This window comes from Equus caballus, chromosome 8 (genome assembly GCF_041296265.1).
Source record: "Equus caballus isolate H_3958 breed thoroughbred chromosome 8, TB-T2T, whole genome shotgun sequence".
Lineage (NCBI taxonomy): Eukaryota > Metazoa > Chordata > Mammalia > Perissodactyla > Equidae > Equus > Equus caballus.
In genome coordinates this window covers 23,913,454-23,930,596 of record NC_091691.1, presented here as the reverse complement: position 1 = coordinate 23,930,596, position 17,143 = coordinate 23,913,454, and the positions used below count along the sequence as shown (strand labels likewise).

Here is a 17,143-nt window from a genome sequence, read left to right as displayed (position 1 = left end):
TTTAAAAAATTCTTGGTAACATTTTTTTGTCTAGGGGTCTTATCCTGTCTGCTATTAACGTAGGTATACCAGCTTTCTTGTGATTAGTATTGCTTGGTATATCTTTTTATTTCTGTTGCTTTCAGCTTTCTGTATCCTTATTTCTGTCGTGTATACATATGTCTCATAAATAGTATGTAGCTGGACTTTGTGTTAAGTATAGTTTCTTACACCTAGTTTGAGAATCTGTCTTTTAATTGGTGAGATTAGTCTCATTACATTTACTCTTATTATTGGAATTTATTTCTATTTTGTATATCCTATTTACTATGCTTTTTCTTGGCTGTTTTTCTTCTTTCCTACCTCCATTACACCAATTCTCTTTTCTTTTATCTTCTTTTTTCCCTTTATTTCCTTTTCAATCTTTTTCTATTCTGATATTGTTTACTCTTAAATTTTTAACATATTTTCCTGAATTAACAAAGTCTAAAGTTAGTCAGCATCTCCTGAACAATACAGGGGCCTTAGAATATTTTAACACTGTCTCCTGCCTTACATGTGTGATTTTTATGCTCTGGTATTTTATTTCCACTTTCTTTCTTTCTTTTTTTTTTTAATTGTTTTTGAAGGTTGGCACCTGAGCTAACTAACATCTGTTGCCAATCTTTTTTTTTTCTTTTCTTCTTCTTCTCCCCAAAGCCCCCAGTACATAGTTGTACATTCTAGTTGTAGGTCCTTCTGGTCGTGCTATGTGGGACACCACCTCAGCATGGCCTGATGAGTGGTGCCATGTCTGCACCCGGGATCCAAACCAGTAAAACCCAGGGCTGCCAAAGCGGAGTGCGCAAACTCAACCCCTCAGCCATGGGGCTGGCCCCTCCACTTTATTTCTTTATCTCTAAAAGTAGTTGTTATGGTGGTCATTACTGTTATAATTACTACATTATACAGTCATTTCCTGTTTGGATTTATCCACATATTTAGCAATTCTAAGCATTGCTTCTTGTCTTTTAATCCTTCCTTCTAGATTCAGTTTCCTTCTTCCTGAAATTAAATGTCTGTGTTTTGTTTTATTTTAGTATATCTCTCAGTAAAGAATTATTATGATAAGTAAACCATCTTTTCTTTTCTTCTTGAATAATGGTTTGGTCAGAAAAAAATTATTTTCATTGCTTTCTAGTTTCTCTTGTGTTGAAGGGTCTGCTATCAGTTAATTATCATTTCTTTTTAGGTAATATCTCCCCTAGATAGTCATGGGCTACATAAGGACATTTCGGACGATGACACACCACACATACAATGGTGGTCTCATAAGATTAGTACCATATATCCTAGATGTATAGTAGGCTATACGATCTAGGTTTGTCTAAGTACACTCTATGGTATTCGCACAACAGCAAAATCACCTAACAACACATTCTCAGAACATATACCTCCTTGTTAACTGACCATGACTGTAATTGATTTTAATATTTTTATCTTTGTCTTTGGTGTTGTCTAGTTTTACTACTGTGTTCTAAGCATGAATTTAGTTTTATTTGCTCTGCTGGAATTTGTGCTTTTTGTCTTTCATTAATTCTGGAAAAATTCTACATAATATCTTCAAATATTCTCTCCCATTTTTTTTCTAGCCTGTTCTCTAGCAACTCCTATTAGATATATGTTAGACATATTTATTCTCTTCCCTATTGCATAACCTCACTTTCATATTTTCATGTTTTTTCTGTCTGTGATGAATTTTAAATAATTTCTTCATCTCTATTTGCTAGTTCATTCTTTTATCTCCTGAGCTGTGTCTAATCTTACTGCCGTCTACTCATTTTTCAATTTCAGTGACTGTTTTTTTTTTTCATTTTTGTGTGTTTTTACTCACTGCACCTTTTTTTTTAATCTTTTGTTTTCAGTTCTTCCTTCATCACTTTAAGTATTTTAAGCATACTTATTCAGTAGGCTTATTTCTAGTATCCAAAGTTCCTGGAGGTATAGTCTTACTGTTTTTTATATCTTCCGGTTCTCACTCAATGGATCAATCATTTCCTCATCTCTTTATACTTTGGGATTGTGAGCTTCTCTTTAGTACAGTGTTGTCTCTTCTGTCCTGGTAGCTAGGATGGAGAGTGTGTCCCTTTAGAGTGGTTTTGCAGTTGTTCTGCCAGGTGTTTTAGGAATACCACAAGCTTGGAGCTAATTTTGAGTTAATGTCTCAGCTTGGGAGTTCTTCCACCATTTAGTAAGATAAATTCAAACCCAGACCTGCCTGGGGACAGGCTCCCTTTTCCCATCTGCCTCTGCAGCAGCATGGCTACATTTACTAATCAGTTTGGCCATCAGACTTACAGACCAAAAAAAGGCTTTCATCTACTCTAATGCCTTCATCTCACTGAGAGGCCCAGCAGCTACCTAAGTATACAGCCTCTGTTGCCCCTTCTCCCACTTAGGGAGTGTATCACTGTCACCCATGGGAGCCTTAGGTGTCTATAGGTCATTTTGATACTTAAAAGCCACAGCTCCTTTTTCCCACCAATCTTTTATACTGTGCTTGTCACCCCAAACCAGATGCAGTCTCACACAACGAAGGAAGCACACACAACATTACCCATTTATGTTAACTCTCAAGTTCCCGAGAAAATGGTGCTATGTGAAACCAAGGTCCTTCTGAGGCTGGCCTACATCAGTCCAGGCCTGGTGTTAACCCTTTGCTCGCAGGTTCCCAAGTTAAAAAACAGCTTGGATTCTGTGGGGTTCTCACTTCTAATTTCCCACTCTGCCTTTTGTCCTGCCTGGACATTATAATCATTCTGTCACCAAGATTGACTGTTCCCGACTCCCTTCACCAAAGGGTAGCCACAGGGGGTCATCCTTTGTTTCTGATCCATAATACCTCTTACTTCCTTGAGAATTCAGGTTAGCTCTGGATTGGAAAGGATGTTTGGTCCACCTTATCAGGCGTTTGAAGATACTTGTAGCATTTCTAGGTATTTGTAGTTGAAGATTTTCAGATTACTTAATTCAAAATGTTATGTTAGAAGAAAGTTTGAAACTACTCAAACAGCCTGAATTAAAATTCTGACACCCTTTTCCATCAGTGTATTTTTGGTGAGGTACCTGGCCTCCCTGAACTTTGTCCAAGCATGATATGAGGATATTAACACATACCTCAGGGGGTTGTCATGAGATTTAGTTACTGTCAAGAGGAAAGCTCAGACACCCTAACATGGTTTACAGAGTTCTGATCAGGACCCTTCCGAAGTCTTCAGCCTCTTCTCATACTTCCCAGACACACTTCAGCATAATAAACTACTTGTACGTCCTAAATTGTTCTTCTTCTCTCCAGCTTCCAGCCTTTATACATAGTGTTCCTTTTTTCTGAACATTCTCCTCCCCTGTCCACCTTCCCCCTGGCTATTCTTACTAATCCTTCGTACCTCAACTGAGATATCAGTTTCTCCAGGAAGTTGTCCCCGCTGATCCCCAAGCCTGGGTTAGGTCCGGTGAAAGTCCCATGTGCTCCCATAACACTTGTATTTTCCCATGATAGCATTCTGCAGCCTGTTTACTTGTCTGAACATTACTTGAGGAGAAGGGTTTTTGGCTGTTTTGTTCACTCTTGTATCCCTAGCTCCTAATAAAGAGCCTGGCACACAGCTCATTACATGGTAGCTATTATTTTTATCAGCACCTTCATCTGTCATAATTCTCAAATGTCTGATTGTTGTATAAATAACTCTTAAGTATGGCAGGAAGCTTAGAGTTAAGTTACAAGACTGACAAGGGCATGCATTGTTTCAGAGCCACATTTTAGACCTTTGTTTTTCACTTATTCAATCATTTACCCTTTTCATATTAGGAACTAACCCAGGAGTGTGATGAAAAGAAATCCCAGTATGATAGCTGTGCAGCAGGCCTCGAAAGCAATCGGTCCAAATTAGAACAGGTAAGAAGACAGTTTTTATTTTAATAATTTAGCAGAAACTGCCTGTGTGTGTGCATATTTTCACTACACCGATGTCAAAAGATTCCCAAATCTTTACCCTCATCTTCTGAGTCTGCCTCCTAAGCTCCAGAGATCTTTATTTCTTCACACTGGATGTGTACACACCGAATTCTCCATTTGTACCACTACTGCAAAGTCCAGGCCGGCATCATGTCTTTCCTAGACTCCCACAGTTACCACCACATGCTTCCCACCTCTACTTTTGCTATCCTAAGGTTTTTTCCTCCATAGAGCAGACAAAGAAATCTGTATAAAACTTAGGCGACCCTTCATTGGCTTCCCGTTCCTCTTAAAATCAACTTCCAAACTGTGGTGTACAAGGCCCCACCTGCCTTATGAGCTTCACATCCATGTGCTCCACTCCTCATCCATGGGGCTCCAGCCACACTGCCTTCTTCTTGTACTTCAAACAGGCCAAGCTTGTTTCACCTCAGGGCTTTTGTTTGTGCCCTTCTCTCTCTGGGACACTCTGCCCCCATCTCTTTGCCTTGATCTCTCCTTTTCATCTTTCAGATCTCAGCCTAAATGTCACCTCTTCCTAGAAGTCTTCTCTGATCACCCTATCTAATGTTGCCCATGCAGTCACCCCATCACACTCTACTGCTGAATTTTCTTCATAGTCCTTATTCCCGTCTGAAACTATCTTCATTATGTGTTTCCTTGTTTATGTCTGTTTTCTCTACTTGAATGAGAGTGGAGACTTGTCTCTTATTCACTGCTGTGTCCCCAGCACCTAGCACAGAGCTGGGCACACAATGGGTACTTAATAAATCAATAACTGAACCTGTAGGTTTTAGAATGGTATGAGCGTTCTCTAGAAAAGATTGCAGCCTAGGCTATTATAGTAAAGAAAGTTACAATTGCAGAGGCGGAAATGACCCTGATGGTATTTCTTTTGTTGTACGTTTAAAGTCATCCTCTCCACATCTGATTATTCTTTCAATAATATTTCCCATTTAAAATTATGTTGTAGGAAGTCAGAGGACTCCGTGAAGAATGTCTTCAAGAAGAAAGTAGATACCATTATACGAATTGCATGATTAAAGTAAGACAAAGGAAATGAATCAAAAACTTTTCTGAGATTCCTCTGTATTAAGGACATAACCTAAAACTTCGTCTTTCCACTTAGAACCTGGAAGTACAGCTTCGTCGCGCTACTGATGAAATGAAGGCATATGTCTCTTCTGACCAACAAGAAAAAAGAAAGGCAATTCGGCAAGTAATTTTGTTGTTTTTATATTGTTACTTAAAATTTTCCCCTATATAAGATTTGTAAATAAGATAGAATTATAAAATTTGGAGTACTTAAATGAGCAAGACACTAAGATATTATTATTTAGGGTTAAATCTTGTTAAGCATCATCTAGATAGTCCAGCTCTGCTAACTAAGTCGGAATACATATAATTTTTTTTCTTGCTTGCTTAATTTTTTTATTGTGGCAAAAGATATATATGTAACATAAAATTTGCCATTTTAACCATTTTTAAGTGTACAGTTCAGAGCATTGATTACATTCACAATATTGTGCAACCATCACCACTATATTTGACCAAAACTTTTCATCACCTCAAACAGAAACTCTTGTAATCATTACCCAATAGCTCTCCATTCCCCCCTCCCCAAGAATACATATAATTTCATAGTTGCTTTTTTATAAGCACTAAGGGTGGTCTATTTTTAGTCCCACATAGCCCGGACTCTAATCATCTGCCTACTTATTGTGCAGTGTGAGTGACTGCATTTCAGCTAGAAACTGTGTCGTTGCAGAGTGCCAGCCTTCAAAATGAGGCAGGGTGTGTAAATACCACTAGTCCTTATATGGTGAATTTTTTTATAATCCTAGCTTGCAGCCTACAAGTAATATATCAAATGCTGCCTTAGAAAATACATTTATATTTGAATTGATAGCTGTGATAAAATGCAGTAATTGAACAAGAGAGCTTTTTTTGTCCCTTATGATAATTCAAATATTTTGCTTTTATCATACAGTAACACCTCAAAGTGTTAGAATTCACATTTATTTTATATTGCAGTTGAGATTTTTAGTGTCATTATACATTAATGTTACAAAAAGGAATCTAAGAAATACAATGTCTTGCAGAGTCTAAATTTTTTTATATATAGTGCATTGGAATGCAAGCCAGACTGAAAATATCCTATAAATAGAACAATATTTTTTAATATGCTAACATCAAATGTGTTTATTCAGATTCTTTCATTGAATGTAAATTTTGCTCAAATAAATCTATATTGTCAATAAAAAAACTATATGATCAATGCTAATATTTCACAAATATGAGAAGTTAATTTTGTTCTTGAAAAGTAAAACGTTTTAGAAATTGTTTCATTTCTTCCAAAGTTATCAATATAAATAGTAAAGAAGGAACTATTGCTCCTAAACTATTGGTTTTCTGATCATTTTTCAAGCTGGATATTCTTATTCTTCATTTTAAAAGTTATAAATTTTACCATTCCTTAGTTTTCCTGTAGACAAATATTGTGCCCTGACTAGAGTAGTACATGATAAGAATATTTTGAATAAAATAGAGTTAATTGTACTCTAAACTCACTGATACATGTTTAAAATATTATTACTATAGACATAATATTTTACTCTTATTCCATTTTCTACTTTTATGATACTTTCTGGTAAGGCCAAAGGTCTAAGAAATTAGCTTGATTTGAAAGATTGTCTGAAAATTTTAATTTTGTTTGAAAAGGCATCATGTTTTATTTCAGAGTACTAGAGAAGGACTCATAAAATTTTGTTTCTAACCTGGTTTTTCCAATTCCTAGTTTTGTGACCTTGAGCAAATCACTTGCTCATCTATAAAATAAGGAGAACAATATATACCACAGAAGATGAAGTTAAATATGATGTATGCAGCAGTGTTTTGGAAATTATATAGCATGAGTTCCTGGAGGGCAAGGACCCTGTCCTGTTTTCTTCTTGAAACCCCAGGGCATGCTTAGTACATAACAGGTGCTCTGTAATTATTTCTTAAATAAAGTTCATTGAATAAATTAAAATTACATATTAGTGTTATATAGAAAAAGAGCGCGAGCCTGTTGATTTCTTGAGAAAATATAAATGAAATTCTAAAATAATTTGGATGTTTCTCAGGCCTACGGTAATAAATGAATTATTTAAAGCCATCTGAACTATGACCATGTGTTCTTCTTGAGCACTATGTCATTTACATCCTCCTAGCTGTTTTTCATTGGCGAGCTGGAGAGGCAAACAGTTTGACTCAGTGTCTTATAAACTTTAAGGGCACAATGAAGATTTGTCAGGACTGTGTTTGTTCCCTTCCACCCTGTTCCTGTGCATACGTTCTGCCTTCACTTCAGCTCTGTAAGGACTTTGGATACTTTTGATTGTCATTTTCTCTATTCTAATCACTTCTACCTCCCTTTTTGCATAAATGCGACTCTTCCTTCACTTAGGCTGCTAGAGTTTCTCTTTGTGGTTTATAACTAAGATCCCCAAATTTGTGTTGTTTAATTTCTCCTTAAATACTACAGTTTAGCTTTACGTGGAAACATAGGCTGTTTCCATCCAAATTTGAGGTCTAAATTCTCTCGTATCTTCTTTGTCATTGGTTCTTTTGTCTTCATCTTTGTCCTTAACACTTTAAGTCTCACTTTTTCTCTTACGTAGTGTTAAAATGTAATTATACTTTTGTTTAAAAGTGCAATATGGTGTTATCTGTGCTTTTTATTTTTACATTAAAAACTTTTAGGTTTTTTTACCTTGCATAAGAAATACTTGTAAAAACAAAAAGGTAACCATTATGAAGTATAGTACAAAAAAATTGAATGTTGTCCACATTGGCATGCCTCAGAAATGTCTACTGTTAATATTTTGATGTACCTTATTCCATATTCTTTTCCCATGCATTTGCTAATATGTCTGTATATGTATGTGTGTGTGTTAGCAAATGCATGGGAAAATTTTATGTGTGTGTATAACAAAAATAAGATTAAACTACATATACAATTTTTCTCTTAATAATTTATCTAGAATTCTTTCCACTTCAGTATTTATAGATCTACCTCATTTTTTCTTTTTACTATTCTATATTATTCCTTTGAATGGATGTACTATAATTTATTTAAGCATTTCCCCATCTATCAACATTTAATTTGTTTGCAAATGTTCACTATTACAAGCAATCTTGAATTAAATAGTCTTTGCTTTTGTCTTTATTAACTTATGAGAGTTTTTGTGTAGGATGACTTCCTAGAAGTGGAATTGCAGGGTTAAGTGCTGTTAACTGTTTATTTAAAATGTGTATCCAAGGGCCAGCCCTGTGGCATACTGGTTAAGTTCACACACTCCACTGTGGCACCCCAGGGTTTGCGGGTTTGCATCTTGGGCGCAGACCTACACACCACTCATCAGGCCATGCTGAGGCAGCCTCCCACGTAAAAATAGAGGAAGATTGGGGGCCAGCCCTGTGGCACAGCAGTTAAGTTTGCACGTTCCGCTTCAGCTGCCTGAGGTTTGCCAGTTTGGATCCCAGGTATGGACGTAGCACCGCTTGTCAAGCTATGCTGTGGCAGGCATCCCACATATAAAGTTGAGGAAGATGGGCATGGATGTTAGCTCAGGGCCAGTCTTCCTCAGCAAAAAGAGGAGGATTGGCAGCAGATGTTAGCTCAGGGCTAATCTTCCTCAGAAAATAAAAAATAAAAAATAGAGGAGGATTGGCACAGATATTAGCTCAGGGCCAATCTTCGTCACAAAAAAATAAATAAAGTAAAATGTGTATCCTTTCTCCTGTCTGCAAACCTCTTCAAAAACAAAGTGTAATTTAAGCAAATGAGTTGCCATTGTTTTAAGGGTAGATTAAGTAGAAATAGTACTTAACATTTTAAGTCTCTTAATTTATTATGCAATCTTTTGCCTTTTTTCCCCTTAAATTACTATTTACCAGAACAACTGACTAAAGATGGGGAAAGAAAGTATTTGCTAATGAGTTTCATTCTGACTCCAGTACTCTAAACTATATTGTCTAACATCTTTAGAGAACTATGTTAATTTATAATTTAGTTGTGTGGTGAAATCAATTGAAGTGAATTGAAACTAAATCATTATGTTGACTCCCTAGGGAACAGTATACCAAAAATATTGCTGAACAGGAAAACCTTGGAAAGGTAAGAATGTATTTGTTATTTTTAAAAATTTGTCCAATATAGGTTTTCAGTACGTGGTTATAATATTGTCATTCTTTTTAAAATGTTATGGTACAGTTTTCAAGGGGAAATTGGATCCTTAATCCCTTTTAAAGATAAAAACTCCTCTTTAGGAATTTAGTTTTATAAAAGTAAAGGCACATGGATTTTTGAAAAAAATCTAGTTTTAAATAACAAAGAGCTCATGAGAAGGTTCTGCATAACAAACAGAAATATTATGTGTAATGCACTACAAGTTTTCAGATTATTCTCAGGTATCTCTGTGTATGAGATAAGCATAAATGTATTCATTTATTTTATTTGATAAATACAAAACTCTTACCATGAGCCAGGCACTGGTCTAAGCCTTTTACAAATATTGATTCATTTAATACAAATAATCGAAAAACCTTACTGGAGATATTCAGCTCCCTCCCTGCCAATTTTATATGAGGGCTACTGAAAATAGGAGTGTGTGATGGAGTGTTGTTTTCTCAGTTCTCTGAGCCACTCCTAGTAGAAGACATGGCAAATAGTAAGGGCCTTGACCATCAAGCCCAACTAATGACCAACTGGTTAATTACTCTAATTGATTTCAGAAAGCAACACATTTTGACAGTCATTTTAAAGACACTGGCTCTGTCATTCTTTTTTTTTAAAAAATACCTGCATTTATCAACAACTCAGGACCAGTCGTCAAGTACACTGACTTCAGTCCTAAGTTTGTGATTCTGGACAAACCCCTTAACCACTTTGGAGTTTACTTCCTCATATTTAAACTGAAATAGGTAGATTAGAAATTTAAAAGTTAAATTGCCTAAATGAGTTCTAAGATCATCTTTGGTGATTTTAGGTCCATGTTGCATAGTGAGGGCTAACCATGCTTCACTATACACCTTTTTATCCATTTCTTATTTAGTTTTACCAGTGAAAATTGAGGTTTCTTATTACTTTTTATAATAAGAGTGTCAAGTTTGTAGCATCATAGTTAGGGATTGTTTAGCTGCAATTTTTCTTTTAAAATATCGACTATATATAGGTGTCTGACTTCACTGTTCAAATATTCTTGAGTCTACAACCTGGAAATGGTTTTATATATACTGTATTAAAGCTTGTCCATTCTCAAAGGACAAATGAAAAATATGGCTTTGTTTCAGTCTAATGCATTGTACAGTTTAGCTATTGGTCTGACTAAATAAATTGATGATAATGAAATTATTCATCTTCATTTATATTTTCTGATTTGAATCATTATTTAAAACATACATGTATCTATGCTTTTATATGAAAGCTGAATTAGCTCCCATAAACCTAAGTAGTAATATTCTAAAGGTGAACCTCAGAAAAACAAATCGTATAGAAAATAATGGAGGGACCGGCCCTGTGGTGCAGTGGTTAAGTGTGCACGTTCCACTTTAGTGGCCCTGGGTTCACTGGTTCAGATCCTGCGTGTGGACATGGCACTGCTTGTGGTAGGCGTCCTACATAGAATAGAGGAAGATGGGCACCGATGTTAGCTCAGGGCCAGTCTTCCTCAGCAAAAAGAGGAGGATTGGTGGCAGATGTTAGCTCAGGGCTAACCTGCCTCAGAAAAAACAGAAAGAAAGAACATAATGGAATAATTGCTAAATAAAGTGGATATGTTCTCTGCTCTATCAAAACAAAACTTTTTATTATGTAAAATTTCAAGCCTATATAAAAAGTAGAGAAAACAATGGAATGAACTCATGTGTAACCACCACCCAACTCCAATAATTAAACTCATGAACAGTCTTGTTTTATCCATGGTTCCACCCCTTTCCCTCTCCACATCATTTTTAGGCAAATCTCTGGTCATAGTTCAGTGTGTATCATAAAGATTCTTTTTCAACATAACCACAATACCGTTATCATGCCAAAAATAATTTAATAATTGCGTAATACCCAGTTCCCAGTCAATGTTCAGACTTCACTAGTTGTCTCATAATTTCTTAGTGGTTTATTTGTTTGAATCAGCATCCTACTGAGTCCATACATTGCTATTAGTTAACATATCTCTTCTCTCTTTTTCTCTAGAATTTTTTCTTTACAATTTATTTGTTGAAAGAAAAAGAAAAAAGAAAGTCTGATCATTTGTCCTGATGGATTTCTAAATTCCTGAACTTTGCTTATGGCATCCCTGTGGTATCAGTTAGTGTGTTCTTCTGTGCCCAGTATGTCCTGTGAATTGGTAGTTAGATCTAGAGGCTTGATTAAATATGATTTGATATTTGGGAAGCACACTTCATAGGTGGTAATATATACTTTTATCAGGAGGTTCTTCTTGTAATGTAGGCAGCCATTGATAATCACTTCCTAGATACATTAATTCATTAGAGGTTGCAAAATGGTGACATTCTAATTATGTTGTTCCTTCTTCGTTGGCCTGGAATAAGTCTGTAAAGAGCAACTTCTTATCAAATAGTTAACCCTGTGATACAGTTTGTATAAGAAAGGCAGAATAACAACTTGATTTGCTTATTTACTTGTTCTCAAAATGATGAGTTGGTTCTTTATCACTCTTCAAAAGTATGTTTATGACTCCCAGATTTAACATATTTGTTATGTTTTGATCTATTACAATTATTGTACCCATCAGTGCTCAAATTGCCTCATGTTTGGCCAGTGGAAACTTCTTGAAGTCAGCTTCCGAATCCTTTTGAAACAATCCCGCTAGACTTTGATGCCTTCTTTATTTTCTGGCATGACAAAATGTTCTAGGCTCATCCGATACATTTCCTGTCCAAAACCTAGAATCAGCTATTTCTCTAAAAAGTGTTCATCTGTTCCTTCTGTATGATTTGTGAATAAATGTCCATCATATTAACGATAGTAAGTGAAAAATAAAAGGAAACCTTCTTAAAGATGATTTCTCCATTTTATCAGAGAGATTGTGAATTCTCTGCACATTATTCCATTGGTGAGATGACATGCCATACTCAAAAAGGAAAAAAATAATTTTTATGTTTGAAAGCATATATTTGAATCAAGTTGTAAACATTCATTTGTACAATATTTTAATTGGAGATTTTTGGGTTTTTAGGATTTAGTATGAATATCAGTAATTGGCTTTCATCCAGACATTTCATATGTTAAGTAATGTAATTTTTCACATGAAAACATTTCTGTTTCTTTTGTTTTGAAAAGTATCTGGATGGATGCTGTGTGTCCCTCTGTATCTGTGGGTTCTGCATCCGTAGATTCAACCAACATAGATTGTGTCCTATGTCCATGATCTGTGGTTGGTTGACTCCTCGGATTTTGGTATGTGCAGGGGGTCCTGGAACCAATCCGCTTTGGATACTGAGGGTTGACTGTATTTATAACCTTGAATCCTTTCAAAAACGCAAACTTTCTTGTTAAATCTAATTCAAGATTATTATTTTCCCTTCCAGTGTGGTGTTTTACTGCAGAGTCTTTGGGAAAAGCGGTAGCAGCAATCTGACATCAAGTATATTTCAGAGAAATGAGCTGTTGACTGGCTCATTCCTCAATGCAGGCAGAATCATTTAAGCTCCTCGATCTTCACACTTCTGGAGTAGATCTAAATTTTCAAGACAGAGAACAAACCTAGACTTTCAAAGTAGTGATAGCCTGAGCCTTCCAAACTAGCATAGACTGGACATCCACAGACCTCCTCACACCAACTGAGTTTCTGAAATTACATCAACCTATAGGGCTACAATTCACACTACCGTATGCTAGATGTTGCCTTACCAAGTACTCTGGAATATCGATCGTACTGAAAGTTGCAACCTTCCCCCCTACTATACTGCTTCCTCCTTTAAAGAACACTGAAATCTGTGACAAGTATTTTCTGTACCTTGAAACTATCAGCAAAATAAATCTGTATTAAGTGACAGTAACCTTAAAAATAAATTTATACTCAAGTCAGTTGTATTCATAAATATTTTAAACACACGTGGTTGTGAAGCAAATTAAATTTAATATTCCTGACACAGACAGTGCCTACATTGTATCTTTGATTCTTTAAATAACTTTTATAGGTTGTTAGGATTTTGACAAGGAAACTGTTCCAGTAATATAAGAAAAGTTACAGTTTAAGTGGGACCTTAATCTTAAAATCATGCTCAGAACTCTTAAAATTCTTGATCTGACTTACTATTTTTGTTTTAGGTTATGAGGATAAAAATATTTGTTCTAAGATACTTTATTTGTAACATAGACTTAAACAGATGTATTTGCCTGCCAGGTATTGTCTTAAAACTGTGCTGATTATATTTCAATCGTATTTTCTTCATTGTGTTTTGCTTCCTGTTGCTGTTTGCTGTCTGCTGTGCTTTCATTGGCCATCGCTGGGGAGGGCGGTCTTCAGAAAGTGGTTTGAATCTGGTCCTCAGCTCAGTTTAGTCTCTTATTTGGGCAAGTATCAGCGACCAGCTTTCTCATTTGTGTGCTTAGATCGACTATTAGATCAACCATATACTAAAAGAGGAAAAGCTGAGGATGTTCCTGTGTAATCTGTTTCTGGGTCTTAGCTTGTTTTTCTGTCCTTATTGGTGATTTCTCACACTCAGTGTCAGTGTGTGAATTTCTGTCACACTGTTTCCTTATGTGGGCACTATCATGTTCTCTGTTTCCCTCTTCTTTGCTTCCTTCTTTTCTTTCTTTCCTCTCATTGTCTCTGACTTTGTGCTACACCTCCATTCAGTCACCCTTCCTCAGTTTGCCATAATTTAGAACCAAAGTATATTTTTGCAATTTATTGAAAGTTTTTCTTATTCCTGTTTATAATTTTAGAGTCAATGAGTAGAACAGTTTTGGCAGGTGGAACCATATAGCCTATTAGTAAGAAAAACAATTCTGATAAGGATTTGGGCCTATTTAATAATGTACTTTTTAAAAAATCACTAGACTTTCTTCCTGAGGATTATCTGCATACAATTTGATTTATTTGGATATACATAGAGCATACACTGATTCAGGAAATAATACAGTATTTAACAATAACATATGTAATGCATGATAGTTTATCAACTTTTCCCATGTCTATTAGGTCATGTGAAAAAAATCTTATGAGGCAGATACGTTTATAATTATCCCCTATTATTAGCCTTAATTGACAATTGAGAAAACTGAGGTCCAGAGAAATAGTGTCTGTCTTATAGCTAGTCACAAAGCTGAAGTTGAGACTCAAGTCTTCTGACTTCCAAAATCTGCATTTTTTTCTACACCGTGATACTGTTCCACTTTCCTGATTCCCTTTAGTTTTTCCCCCTCGTTTTCTTTTATATTTTTTCTGTTCTTTTTAACTTCAGGTTGTCCTATGCCTATCATAAGTTTAATTAACTCTTAGTTTTCATACATCGTAGGAGAACCTGGTTTAGTTTACGTTACTCATCAAGTGTACATAGCATACCATGTTCTTCTGATTATACCAATAGGAGTAAATCCCTATACCTGAGATTTAATTATTCTTGATTTTTTTTTTTTACGATAGAAACTCCGGGAAAAACAAAAAGCTGTACGAGAAAGTCATGGTCCAAATATGAAACAAGCAAAAATGTGGCGTGATTTTGAACAATTGATGGAATGTAAGAAACAGTGCTTTCTGAAACAACAAAGCCAAACTTCCATTGGTCAGGTAATTCAGGAGGGAGGAGAGGACCGGCTGATCCTCTGAATTCATGTGCCATCATTTGGGGTTTCAGTTGATACTACTAGCTATAAGCATAATCCCATGTGTCTTTCTTTTCTTGAAAGTGATTTGTACAACATTTTGCTTTCGGATTAGCCATTCCTGTTAAGTTTTCTTGGAAAATAATGTTAAAGGAGATTTAGGTTTTAAAGTTTTTAATATGAAAAAGAGACTTTTATGGTTTTGCTTAGTTTAAACATCATTGGTGTCTTCTGACTTTTATGAGAGAAGAGACTAAGTTTGCTATCTGTAAACATAAACCTATGTCCATTAAGAAATGTAGTTTTTTTTAAATGTAATAACCCAATGTCTTAATGTTTTTCTTAATCTTTTTTTAACTTTAGAGGAATCTTTTAGGAGCTAGTATCTCTTGTTTTGAAGAAACATTTATCTGAAGTTCAGCAGTTCCTACAGTTTCACTTCAGTTTCTTTTTCTTCTGTAAAACTCAAGAAAAATTAATATTTTGAATAACATATTTGTTCTATTTGTATTATTTAAAGACAAATAAAACTTGATGTGCATATTATGGCTATTTAAAAATTATATAGTGCGTCAAAATTGATTATTTTTTAAGTAAAGTATTAATGTTATTATATTATATTAAATTTAAGAATTATTACTTATTTTCACCAAAAATCTAATATAGTGTTTAGGTCTTGGGGACTATTATTTTAAATATAAAAAATTGTCATGGAATATAGATGTTATCATGTGCTGAAAAGTCAAGCACAAGATTCCAAGTGAAATTTGAAAGAGTTCAAAGTGCTTCCAATCTCTACTTCATCTGAACAAGATACTTGAAGATGTCTTTGAATTTGTCCTTAAAGAAAGAAATTAAATTCATATGCTACCCTTTACTTCATTTCAGTTTCAGTATACTTTTCAAAATGTCTTTCCTTTAGATTTGAAAGCCAAGATTTCACATTGTTAGCATGTCCATCTTGAGTTAGTTCTTTCTACCTTTCCTGGGGAAAAAAATTTTAATGAAGAAAATTGTTTTTACCCTGTGTGAAATATACAAACAATCTCGATTATGGCTTTGGATCTCTTTGTTTCCAAGTATGTTCTACTCTTATTTTTTGTTTAAAAGCTGCTTTTTTGATAATCAGAGAACCTTACCAGCATTGAGATATGTTGCAAGAAGAGATGGGATCAATCAGAGCAAGGAAGGACTGGACTTACCAGGAAAGTGTAGAAAGAAATTTCTTTTAACAAAGGTTAAGAAAAAAGAAGCATCTCAGTGTTATTATTGGTTTGAATCTGGTCCTCAGCATACTTTAGTCTCTTATTATTAGTCAAGTATTAGCTACCAGCCTTCTCATTTGTGCCTTTAGATTAACTATTGGATCAACCATATGCTAAAAGAGGAAAGGCTGTGTTTCAGTGTGGAAACAAACCCTTAGTAATTCAATAATCTGTTTGTGAACATTGAGGTAGATATATTTGTTGAGTGTTGGATACTGGCTTGTTATTTTTTTTTTTTTTAAGATTTTATTTTTTCCTTTTTCTCCCCAAAGCCCCCAGTACATAGTTGTATATTCTTCGTTGTGGGTGCTTCTAGTTGTGGCATGTGGGATGCTGCGTCAGTGTGGTCTGATGAGCAGTGCCATGTCTGCGCCCAGGATTCGAACCAACGAAACACTGGGCCGCCTGCAGCGGAGCGGGCGAACTTAACCACTCGGCCACGGGGCCAGCCCCGTGGCTTGTTATTTTTAAGACAATAGTAAATGATGTTTCTTTAACCAGAGTATTAATTCCTTTGCAAATATTTGAAAAAGACTAGATGCCCTTCAGAGAAATATTGTATTCCCAAAGAAAAGTCAACTTGCAAGATTAGTAAGCCTAGTGATTCATTTTTTTAGCCTTCACCATCTTTGGTGCTCTTCTCTCAATTTTTGAAATTGTTAACGACAGATACTCCAAGGAATGCTTGTGATTCTGATTTGATTATTGCTTGCCATCCATATTCCACACAGAAAGAGTATGTGGATTAAACCCTAAGGCAGCTCCAAAATGACTTTATTAACTAAAGCAGAACATCATTAGTACTTCAAGAAAAGCAAATTGGAAAAAAAAAATAACCTAAAAGTACAAAGTTATTTATAGTTTTTATGTAACGTTGGACATTTATTAGTGCAGCTTAGTGGGTTTTGTGCAGTGAGTTTCCACTCATTTCATGATTTGATTGGAACATTAAAAAGCTTTGACTAACTCTAACAGTTTTTGACAGCTGGCACTTACAGAACAAGAGCTTACGACATTTTTCCTTCAGGATTGATACTCTAGCTGGCTAATTGATGAGAGTACTTAATC

At 35.3% G+C, this 17,143-nt stretch overlaps 1 protein-coding gene across 9 annotated transcripts in view; it reads left to right on the top strand.

The window, feature by feature from the left end:
- Positions 1 to 15,351, top strand: part of IFT81 (intraflagellar transport 81) — a 185,717-nt gene extending 170,366 nt beyond the window's left edge. For all 9 annotated transcript variants that reach the window (XM_070220198.1, XM_070220200.1, XM_070220201.1 and 6 more), the window contains 6 exons: positions 3,827 to 3,913; positions 4,947 to 5,018; positions 5,103 to 5,188; positions 9,089 to 9,134; positions 14,632 to 14,775; positions 15,174 to 15,351. In XM_070220198.1, the coding sequence (XP_070076299.1) occupies positions 3,827 to 3,913; positions 4,947 to 5,018; positions 5,103 to 5,188; positions 9,089 to 9,134; positions 14,632 to 14,775; positions 15,174 to 15,224 (486 nt within the window). In that variant the 3' untranslated portion in view covers positions 15,225 to 15,351. The remainder of the gene's footprint in view (positions 1 to 3,826; positions 3,914 to 4,946; positions 5,019 to 5,102; positions 5,189 to 9,088; positions 9,135 to 14,631; positions 14,776 to 15,173) is intronic.
- The last annotated feature ends 1,792 nt before the right edge of the window (positions 15,352 to 17,143 follow it).